Source organism: Diprion similis, chromosome 5 (assembly GCF_021155765.1).
Source record: "Diprion similis isolate iyDipSimi1 chromosome 5, iyDipSimi1.1, whole genome shotgun sequence".
Classification (NCBI taxonomy): Eukaryota; Metazoa; Arthropoda; class Insecta; order Hymenoptera; family Diprionidae; genus Diprion; species Diprion similis.
The window spans coordinates 6501670-6513420 of record NC_060109.1 but is presented as its reverse complement, the minus strand read 5'-3'; the positions used below and the strand labels follow the sequence as shown (position 1 = coordinate 6513420).

At 41.7% G+C, this 11751-nt stretch overlaps 2 protein-coding genes across 2 annotated transcripts; one reads left to right on the top strand and one right to left on the bottom strand.

Annotated features, from left to right (window-relative positions):
* Positions 1 to 324: 324 nt before the first annotated feature.
* Positions 325 to 3678, top strand: LOC124406251. Its single transcript, XM_046881604.1, has 7 exons — positions 325 to 1132; positions 1311 to 1442; positions 1621 to 2400; positions 2479 to 2835; positions 2891 to 3155; positions 3267 to 3482; positions 3540 to 3678. The coding sequence occupies exons 1-7, from the start codon at positions 325 to 327 to the stop codon at positions 3676 to 3678; spliced, it is 2697 nt and encodes an 898-aa protein (XP_046737560.1).
* A 407-nt stretch (positions 3679 to 4085) lies between these two features.
* Positions 4086 to 4589, bottom strand: LOC124406250. Its single transcript, XM_046881603.1, has 2 exons — positions 4445 to 4589; positions 4086 to 4378 (listed from the first exon to the last, which is right to left on the bottom strand). The coding sequence occupies exons 1-2, from the start codon at positions 4587 to 4589 to the stop codon at positions 4086 to 4088; spliced, it is 438 nt and encodes a 145-aa protein (XP_046737559.1).
* Positions 4590 to 11751: the final 7162 nt, after the last annotated feature.

Here is an 11751-nt window from a genome sequence, read left to right as displayed (position 1 = left end):
CAAAATGGCCTCTTTATTAATCTGACCGATAAATATTACGAAACACAGCTCAACAATAACTACATATATTGAGTTACGGAGTATCACTATCATTAGCGTTTACTTAAATTTACTTTCGTTAACTTTTTTTTCGTTACTCTCTCACTCTCTCTACTTCTACTCTCGGCTCTCGTTCACACACGACTCCTCTCGACTCTCGAACATTCGCTTCGACTGGCACGGTTCTACTCGTTCGTCATCTTGGGAAAACACGCGCGCGATTCAAATTAACGCTGTGTCTTTAACAGTTTGAAATTGATCAACATTATGGAATCTGCGTACAAAATGTTGAAAAAGTCATCGCCAACGGAGATTCAGAAATGGATTGAATTTAGGACGCAAAATATCCAGCTTCTAAACAAAATTCTGCGAAAGGCTTCAACGATGGGTGAGAAAACGAAAATTATCACAACCATCGGACTCTTGAAATCGCTGGCGGAAAAATTCAAACGTCTTCGGAGAACGGGTGACGATACGCGGAAACAAAGACGAAGCGATCGCGTACACTGGGAAGAATTGGAGTCTGCTTTCGAGGGAAGAATACGAACCGGATCCATCACCAATTTGAAACATAAAGACGTAGAGAGGTTTCTAGAAGACGCAAAGTTACTTGCTGTGACAAGACTGAAAAACGCTTTGAAGAAAGCCAGGAGCCTAAAAGTCAACGCTATCCTGGCTTGTAAATTCGAAGTAAAGAAGGATGATCACACAGTAGAAGAGAACAAATTCTTTAATACGAGAAACGAAATCATCCTCCAGACAACGGATATTAACGAATGGTTCATCGAAAATGTAACAAACCGTTTGTTAACAAAGGTGGAAGATTTCCAGGAAAAGGATTCAGGCTGGTCGTTACTTGAAATTATCAATCTTGCCGTCAACATCAACAAGTATACACCACTTCAAGGTGGTCTGTATACCTACACCCCGTTGCCGAAACACATCAGAGATAAGAAGGCTGTGGTGAACATCTCAAACAACGACTCGTATTGCTTCCTTTGGTCGGTCACCGCAGCTCTGTACCCAGCTAACAACAGAAATCCCAACATAACCAGCTCGTATCCACATTTCAGCTCAGTGCTACGGTATGACAGTATAAACTTTTTACAAAAATGTCTTTGGACAAAAATGCTATTTCGAAATTTGAAAAACTCAACGGACTTTCCATCAATGTTTATGGTATAGACCAAGATGGTGGAAAAAAAGTGAAATAGTACCGATTCACTTGAGTCAGAATAAGTCTGATAAACCCGTAATTCATCTCTTGGCAGTGGAAACCGAAATGACAGACGATGACGATGATGTTGATATGGATAATTATAAAAAAAACAGAACCTTTCATTTCGCTTGGATTCGAAATTTATCTCGATTAACTAGTTCTCAAATTTCCACCCGTAATGGTCGTACTTGGTTATGTGATAGATGTTTGTTGCACTTCCAATCTGAAAAATATTTGACAAAGCATAAATTTTATTGCACAGATTTAAACGAAACCAAAGTCGAATTACCCACAGAGGAGGAAAAAATTCAAAAATTTTAAGCACAAGGAAACCGTTCCGTTCTGTATTTACGCGGATCTAGAATGCTTGTTGCAAGCTACTAACATTCAAGTGTCAGAAAATAGAACAATTTACCAAAATCATATTTCTTACAGTATAGCATATTACCTGCATTGCACCTTTAACGATTCCATTTCAAAGTTCAAAATTAACCGCGGGGAGACTTGCATCGAATGGTTTGTGAACGAGTTGGAGGAATTGGCACACTCGTTAGAAACGTATTTCAAAACCATTGTACCTATGGAGTCGCTGAACTTCAATCAAATTAACGAATTTAATTTATCAAAGGTATGTCATATTTGTGAAAAGCCGTTCACGCGCGAAGACGTGAAACACCGTGATCACTGTCATTTCACAGGAAGGTACCGTGGTCCTGCGCATCAAAGCTGTAATCTTAATTATCAAAACTCGCATACTATCCCAGTGATATTCCACAATCTGTCGGGTTACGATTCGCATTTTTTGATTAAAGCATTGGCCACAACTTTTCAGGGTACTATTCAGCTTCTACCCGTGAACAAAGAAAAGTATATTTCGTTCACAAAATTCGTTAAAGGAACAGATGTACAGTTTAGATTTATAGATTCGTACCGTTTTATGCCCAGCAGCCTCGAAAACTTGGCAACGTATTTGAATGATAATCAAATAGCAATTACACGTAAATTTTGCACTAGCTCTGAAAAATTCGAGTTATTAACCAGAAAAGGTGTTTTTCCGTATGAGTATATGGATAGTTGGGAGAAGCTCGAGGACGTAAAGTTACCGCCTGAAGAAAAATTTTATTCAAAATTGAACAATCAAGGTATTTCAGATGAAGATTACGCTCACGCGTGTTAAGTTTGGCAAGCTTTTAACCTTAGAACGTTGGGGGGATATTCAGACTTATATTTGCGAACTGATGTTTTTCTGTTGGCTGACGTTTTTGAAAACTTTCGACAAAATTGTTATGCAACGTACAACCTGGACCCTTTACATTATTACACGGCGCCCGGTCTTTCGTTTGACGCAATGTTGAAATGTACCGGTATCGAACTCGAGCTTCGCACTGACATAGATATGCTTATGTTTATAGAAAAAGATATTCGAGGTGGTGTGTCCCAATCCTCTAACCGATATGCAAAGGCTAACAATAGATACATGGGAGATGCTTTCAATCCAGCGCTCGAAGAGTCTTATCTCATGTACTTCGACGTTAACAACTTGTACGGCGCGGCTATGAGCTTTACTCTACCATGCAGTTCTTTCGAATGGATATTAGATTTCAGACAATTCGATGTTTTTTGCCATCACAGACGAAGCGGAGTTTGGCTACTTATTAGAGGTAGATTTGGAATATCCCGAGGAACTGCATGAAATGCATAAAGATTTACCACTGTGTCCGAAACACTACATACCTCCCATCTCAGAAAGTAAGCAGCCGAAATTGACGACCACGCTACTTTCCAAGCAAAACTACGTTGTTCATTACCACGTCTTGAAACAATGCTTAGAATTAGGTTTAAAACTAGCTAAAATTCATAGAGTTCTAAAGTTCAGACAAACACCGTGGCTCAAAAAGTACATAGATTTAAATACAGACTTACGCAAAAAATCAAACAATGAATTCGAAAAAAACTTCTATAAACTGATGAACAACGCAGTTTTCGGTAAGACAATGGAAAATGTTAGGAAGTATCGAGATGTCAGGCTGATCACGGAATGGGATGGAAGATACGGTGCTAGAGCTACTATAGCCAGACCAAATTTCCACAGTTGTACAATCTTTGATAAAGATATGATAATAGTTGAATTGCGTAGAACGACAGTCAAACTCAACAAACTATTGTATGCAGGTTTTTTCATTTTAGATCTTGCGAAGACCTTTATCTACCATTTTCACTACAAGTATGTTAAAACGAAATTTGGGCATCAGGCAAAATTAATGTAGACTGACACGGATAGTTTGATATATCACTTCACCGTCCCCAACCTTTACGAATGCATCAAACAGGACTTGGATAAATTTGATACCTCTGATTATCCACCTGACAACGTCTACGGAATGCCGTTGGTTAACAAAAAAGTTCTAGGTTTGATGTAAGATGAGTGTAACGGAAAAATAATTGCGGAATTCATTGGCTCGAGAGCGAAGTTGTACTCATTCAGAGCGATGGGGGAGGATAAGGATCAAAAACGAGCCAAGGGTGTCAAAGGATCCCTGTTAAAAACTATAACCTTCGATGATTACTTGAAGTGTGCTTTAGAACACGAAAATTTAGTCGAACGTCAGAGTCTGATACAGAGTCAGAAGCATCAGGTCTATACCATTGAACAGAAAAAAGTAGCACTGAGCTGGAACGACGATAAACGTATCGTATTTCGAAACACAACCGATACGCTGCCGTGGTGCTACAAGACCTGCAGTTAAACTGAGCATCGGTATGAATTGTATCTCTTAGATGTAAAAATGAAGACAAATACTTGGAAAATAATTTCGTTTATTCAATATTACATATCAGATTCATTTGTCCAACTGTTGTGTGTATTGTCAAAACCTAGCCACTTGACGTATAATTTTTTTCCCCGCTTCTGAAGCACCTTCTCCACCAGATAGATGTCCGGAAGTTCCACCTTGAGGAGCTCCTGTTCGTAGAAACCACCAGCGATGGGTTGACCTTGATAGTCTTTGAGCTTGTACGTCACAGGATTGGTATTTTCTACTTGGCTTATTGTGAATATTTCAGTCGTCCAATTCGGAGTGTAACCTTTCTCAAAGACGTTTTTGAACTTGCTGATTCGAACTTTGTCACCCGTTTTGAACCTTGCCGGTTTGGAAGGTTCCGCTCAAAGCCCTCCGTACGACTGACGTAATACCAGCCTTTCATTCGCAACGGTGACATCCGATGGTTTCATTCTTATGGTTCGGTGTTTCGTGTTGTTGTAAGCCGATACTATATCAGATAAGATGTCGAGCCACTTGTAGCTTCCTTGCATACTGAACCGTTTCCACATTTTACTTTTCAACGTACGATTAAACCGTTCACAGATCGAAGCCTTCAAATTGCTGTACGTGGAGTAGAGTTTGATTCCATAGCGTGACATAAGAGATTCAAATTTTGAGTTGTAGAATTCCGTTCCTCTATCCACGTGTAATTTTTTCGGTTCACGTCCTTGAGTTAGCACAGATTCCATGGCCTTTGTAACATCATCCACGGACTTGCTTCTCATCGGTACAGCCCACGCATACTTTGAAAAGATATCAATGACTGTGAGCATATACTTGTAGCCTTTGTTTTGTCCTGCGTATGACATCATATCAACAAGATCCGCCTGCCAGGTCTCGTCGATGCCGCGCACGTCTACACGGCGACGCGGGTAATTCCGGCGTGCAGGCTTATGCAGTTCCGTCACCAGCGTTAGCTTTTTCTCGTTCATATTCCAATGCTCTTAGTCTGGTGTCCAATTTGGAAATGATTTCAGCGTTTCGAATCGACAGGTCTCTGCCTGTTTTAAAATCTGCGTAGAAGGTATCCAAAGCTTTCCCCGTCGTGATCTCCAAAGCTTTGATCATTTGATCGAGATTGTCAATTTGTTTTTGCAGCACGTTGAATTTTCGTCGTAAGATTTTCAAAGTTACCGCATTGTTTTGCTCAACAGGTTCTGCGACATTGCACAGTCTTTTATTCTGTAGATCGTAATGTCCGTCCGCAGTGATTTGAAATCCGACACCGGGAGGGCCGCGATTACCCACAGCTGTGTTTTTATCGAGATGCCGTCCGAACACATCGACGCTCATCTCGAAAATTAATGCAAAAGCGATAAGAGCTGCTTAATAAATGATTTCTGCTTCGCGTAGTTCTTCGATAATGGACAGTATTTCGTTGTTGTGACTCGGATTTCCCGCCGCCTGGGATGCTAGGAGTAGACGAAGACGCTCCACTAACTCGTTTGGATCATCCCAGAAAACGTATTCCGTTTGAACGCCTTGTCGTGTAATCATAGCTTGCGGAAATAGACCTTTACCCTTTCGCTGAGGCGATAGTGAATAATCTAACAATTCGGCAATGACATTTCTTAATTTGTAACTGTTATCGCTTCGAATAGCTCCATCAGATGAGTAATACTTTTTATGTGCGTTCGTTTTGAGGATTATGTTTCTATAATTTTCCCGATCTTCGTCGCTCACATAGGACCTGTCGGGCTTTTTTTTTAACAAAAGTTCCAGCAACCCCTTCGTTTTTGGGTAAAGCGTATCCCTAATACGGATCTGGTCACTCTCAAAACTCATCAACGAATCACCAATCATTAGTCCGGTTGAGAGGTTGCGTACACCGTATACGTTATCCAATTCACTTTTTCTCGTCTCATCTCTCATTATTTCAAAATACTCATTCTCGGTTTCATCAACAGGTGTTTCTACGATTGTTTCATCTCCTGCCGAAGCAAAGGAATCATCCATTTCCGAGACTGTTTTATTGTTCGTTTCATTTTTCATCTGCTTTATTTCTTGTTTAATTTCTGCCATTTCTTGTTTCACGGGTTTCGTCTCTTTTGTAACATTCACCAGTTCTCGCAACGGAGTCACTACCGGTTTGAAAACGTCGCTCAATTTCCGAGCCGTGGATTCCTTGCCCGACTTGAGCATTCTGTGTTTTCGACGGATCGCAGCACTCGCTTGAGCGATCTGATGTAGGACTTCTTTTTGCTCGGGAATTTTGGAGTTCTGCATGTTGACGCAACTGAGTCTGCAACGCTACTGTGTCTCTCGTTTGGAAACGCAAGATTTTTATTACTTTTCCAGGCTAATGAAAGAATCGAATCCCTTCCTATAACGTCCTTGGTTGGGTTCGCTGTCTTTGTCGATCACAAGAAACCCGTACTTATCACCGTTCCAGCATGCGGAGCACACATCTTTAAACTGTATGTAAGACATATCGGTGTTCACATGGTCGTTGTATACGTGTCGCAGGTTCATATCGTCTTGTTTGAATAACACGAGTAAGTTTACGTTGTCGCGCACGAGATGTTTGGGAATACGCGCGTACGTCTGACAGGGATAGAAACAATCAACATCGTGATGCCTGCCCATGCAGAAGTAGGCTCTAATATTGTCCTGCTTCTCGCACGCTACATCATCAAAAACGATTATCGAGTTGGGTCGTGCTTCGCCGGTGTAATCTCTTGCTTACGCTCGGTATAAGGAAAATACTCCATATTCTCAACGTTGTCCAACAATTGCTTCAACAATTGGTACTTCGGTTGGTTAAGGGATTTTGAGTAGATATAGATATTTTCAAATCTAAGTCCATTGGGATGGGTTATAAGTGTGAGCAACGCATTAGTTTTACCACAGTTAGACGGTCCGCAGAATATTGCACGCACACTGTTCGGAAGTAATTCCCCATGCCGTTTTTGTCTTTTCACATTTTGCTCTGAAAGTTTGTCGAAATTTATCACGGGAAGCTTAGTAGGTTGTGCCTCAAACCGCATCTTAGATATGACTGACCATATTTCCTATAAATACCCCGGTTTTAAACCTTTCCCGTCAGTCAAAGCCTGAACATGATCGTGCACAGAGGTAAACGAAGCAGCAAACGGCAACATCGCGGCAAAGGTCTGGTGAAAAAAATCATCAACAGTCTTCCAGTCGAATTGCACGTACCTGGTTATCAATACTGTGGACCTGGTACAAAGTTGACAAAGAGACTCGCGCGAGGTGATCCGGGAATCAATCCTCTCGACGCAGCTTGCAAGAACCATGACATTGCTTGCTCGCAGAATCGTGAAAATCTTGAAGTCAGGAACGCGGCTGATAGGGTATTGGCTGAAAAAGCGTGGAAACGGGTCTTCGCACCGGACGCCAATTTGAGCGAGAAAGCAGCGGCTTGGGCGGTAGCTAATACAATGAAAGTAAAATGGAAACTAGGAATGGGAATTCGAAAACCGAAAAACGTGACCTTAAGAAAAATTATAAATGCTGCGAAACGATCTATGATTCCGAGCAACGATGCAAAAGTAGCTATCGAGTCTGCGCTCAAGGGGGCTGAAATCGCTGTTCAAAAAGCAGGTGGTAAATGTAAAGTGCGAACACCGCGCGTTCTACCGCTACCTTCAAAAGTTGGTGGATTTCTACCATTCTTGATTCCTATTTTCGCTGGACTTAGTGCCACAGGCGCGATAGCTGGTGGTGCGGCAGGTATAGCAAAAGCTGTGAACGATGCGAGCGCTGCTAAACGAGAACTGGAAGAGAGCAAACGGCACAACAAAACTATGGAAACTATCGCTTTGGGTAAAGGACTTCATTTGAAACCGTATAAAACGGGTCTCGGTCTCCATCTTCCAAAAAACTAGATGCGAAGCTACCACGTCGAGCGTTGACCGATTGGGACTTGTTGAAATATGCAAAAATCTTCAAGATACCGTATTCCCGCGGTGTTTTTATGCGGAACGAAATGCCCAAAAACGGTCCACTAAAAAACGAGTCAGCTATAGTCAACCTTGATGACAAAGAGGGTCCGGGAACACACTGGGTTGCGTACAAGAAACGTGACAGTAACATCGATTACTTTGACAGTTTCGGTAACCTTTAACCACGCTCGGACCTCATCAAATATCTCCGTATTGGTAGCGTTAAATACAATCATGAAAGGTACCAGGATTATGATACATTTGAATGCGGACATTTGTGCTTGAAATTTTTGAGCGGTGAGCTATATAAGTATGGTGCATAATTCAACACAGCCAGTCTATCACTCGCAACCATGGATGATTCACTAACGTTAACAATTTCGCGAACCTCTTCGATTCTCGAAGCGCAATATTTTCCTCCGATTGAACTTGCTTGTGATAAAAGTTATGCTCTTGGTTTGGTAGAATTGTTGACCTTTAATTCAATCCCCAACGTTGATGTTGGTCACAATAAAATTTACGTGGCTGATAGAGTGATCACTATACCTACCGGCAGCTACGAGATCAAAGACATAGAGAAGTATCTTCAAAACGTGCTAAGAAATACAAACATCAGGCTCGACATTAAGCCCAACAATAACACATTACGCAGCGAAATCACATGCAACCGCAGTCTAAACTTTGAACCGAACGATTCCATTGCTCAACTATTGGGATTCACACCACGTGTATTGGAGGCTGATAGAACTCACGAATCAGACGTGCCTGTAACTATACTCAAGGTCAACGCGTTGCGAGTGGAGTGCAGCATTACAACGGGTGCCTATGTCAATGGACATAAAGTACACACTATTCACGAATTTTTTCCAACCGTCCCACCAGGATATAAGATCGTGGAAGTACCGTCGCACGTCATTTACCTTCCGATCACCGTCAGGACCATAGATCACGTTCAGCTTCGGTTAGTGGATCAAGACGGAGACTTGGTTAGTTTTCGTGGTGAAGTTATAACTGTGAGACTACACATCAAATCGCAATAAACGATGGGTATCGTTTATAACAGACATCCAAAGAATAGGTATATCAGTAAGTCGACATGTCCCGATCAAGTCAGTCATCGATCGATTCACGAACCGTTAACACCTCGGAACGTAGAGTTCCTGATAGCTCTGCGCTTGAAACTGACACCTTTTGGAAGAGGAAATTCCGGCAAATAAGAATCTGATTTTGCTGTTTCGTCGTCTGCTACGTACCATGGAAGAAGAAATCTTAAACATTCAAACACCGGTCATTTTCAACGAATCCATTGTGCATTACGAAATTCACGCTCACAAACCTTACGCCTCGTCAACATTCAACAACAGCGATGAAATTCGAATCACCGTTCAGCATCAGGATTTATGCATATGACCCGGCAAAAGTTCGGTCCATATCCACGGACGACTCTTAAAAGCTGATGGAACAGCGACTGTGAACACGCAGTTCGTAAACAACGCCATCTGTCATTTATTTGAAGAAATTCGCTACGAAATTAATGCTGTTGAGATCGACAGAAGCAAGAATGTTGGCTTGACAAGTCTAATGAAGGGTTACGCTTCTCTGAACCCTGGTCAGAGTTGGCTAATGGAGAACGCAGGATGGCTTGACGTGGAAGAGAAGAAAAAATTAACCAATGCCGAGGGTAATTTTGACGTATTGATACCGCTCAGCACGATACTGGGTTTCGCTGAAGACTACCGCAAGATCGTTGTCAATGCCAAACACGAGTTGATTTTAACGAGATCCGAAACTGATGTGAACGCGATTGTGCAGAGTCAAGAGGAGGAATACAAAATTGTGATCAATACAGTGGAATGGCTCGTACCGTATTTGAAACTTGCGGATCAGAAAAAAGTTGATCTGCTGAATTTCGTTGAGAAAGACCCGCCTATTTCGATGAGCTTCCGCAGTTGGGAATTGTACGAATATCCTTTACTTCCCACTACATCCAAACACGTTTGGACTGTGAAAACTTCCACTCAGCTTGAAAAACCTCGATATGTAATTTTGGCCTTCCAAACAAGTCGAAAGACCAAGATCGGCAAAAACGCAAGTCATTTCGATCATTGCAATGTCACGGACGTCTTTATGTTTCAAATTGGTGATGGATCCGGTTCGTATTCTTCCTTCGAAAGCAGACTCCAATTCTTCCCAGTGTACGCGATCGCTTCGTCTTTGTTTCCGCGTACCGTCACCCGTTCTCCGAAGACGTTCGAATTTTTCCGCCAGCGATTTCAAGAGTCCGATGGTTGTGATAATTTTCGTTTTCTCACCCATCGTTGAAGCCTTTCGCAGAATTTTGTTTAGAAGCTGGATATTTTGCGTCCCAAATTTAATCCATTTCTGGATCTCCGTTGGCGATGACTTTTTCAACATTTTGTACGCAGATTCCATAATGTTGATCAATTTCAAACATTTCGCGGATTCCATCTTTCTTACTTCTCACGTGCTCTTGACAAGTTTAAACATGAATGATCGTTTGCTGTAATGGTAATCCTTTTTATAGAGCGAGCTATACGTGTGTCTATTGCGTGTGGTGTCGTGTCATTCGGTGAACATGGGGGCTGGCATACGATATCACATTTCTCCGTTTGCAAAACATAAACACAAGGTTCGTTACATTAGAGTCCTGGAGAGGTATTTGGTGGGGAGAAAGAACGTCACGTGGTTGATATCACTTCGGATTTGGGATTTTGATAAGAATGTCACGCGGTTGATAACACCCCGAACCTTGGACCCGAACAGAACGTCACGTGGTTCGATATCGTGGGAACGGAATGTCACGTGGTTCACCCCAGCCATTCTCAGAACTATTAATTGTCGAATGTTAGGTGGTTGATATGGGGTTACCGAAAACAATTTTCGGAACTGTTAATTGCGGAATGTAGGGTGTTGAATATCAGACTGCAAGCCGCTCAAGGTTAACCGAAACATTCCTGAGATGGGTACGTTGGGAACAGAAGGGTTAGCGTCTCCGCTATACCTCGACCGTCGGTAGGGGGGATGACAGCGAGACTAATGGTAAAACCGCGTGATTTTGACCTTCGGTCGATAAAACGGTCGGTAAAGCAGCAAGATTTTGACCTTCGGTTGATAACACTGTCGGTAAGGTCAAACCTTCGATCGATAAAAAGGTAGCGCCATTTTGATTTTCGGTCGGTACAGCGGACTGTGACGTCATCGCGGGGAAAGGGTTTGAGTCTGAGGATAATGTCGGTAAGTGTCGGTAACAGGAATCTATACGCAGAACTCTCCTTGTTCTACTACTGGGAGCTACAATGAAATTTCGATCATATTGAGTTTTTCATTTTTGAAACGACTTAAAAAGATGTGATCAAAATGTCCTCCCAACAAAATTTAGATTATGATAGTACGTGTCCTGAAAAAAAATTTCTAGCTCCTGCGATGAAAGTGTATGCGCAATTACCTTTTGGCAGAAAATTTTCAGCATACCGCTCCCAAAAGTTCCTTGCGCATACACTTTCATCGCAGGAGCTTAAAATTTGTTTTCTATACACACATGCTACCATGATCTAAATTTTTTTGGAAGGAATTTATAATCACATCTTTTTTAGTCATTTCGATAACAAAAGACTCTATATTGCCAAAATTTCAGCAAAATCCCCCCTTGAGTCGAATTCATATGTTACATTAAATGTTAAAATACATCCGAATATCGAATGATTCTCAGTAGGGATGAGGAAAAATTAAAACAACTAAAAAAAGA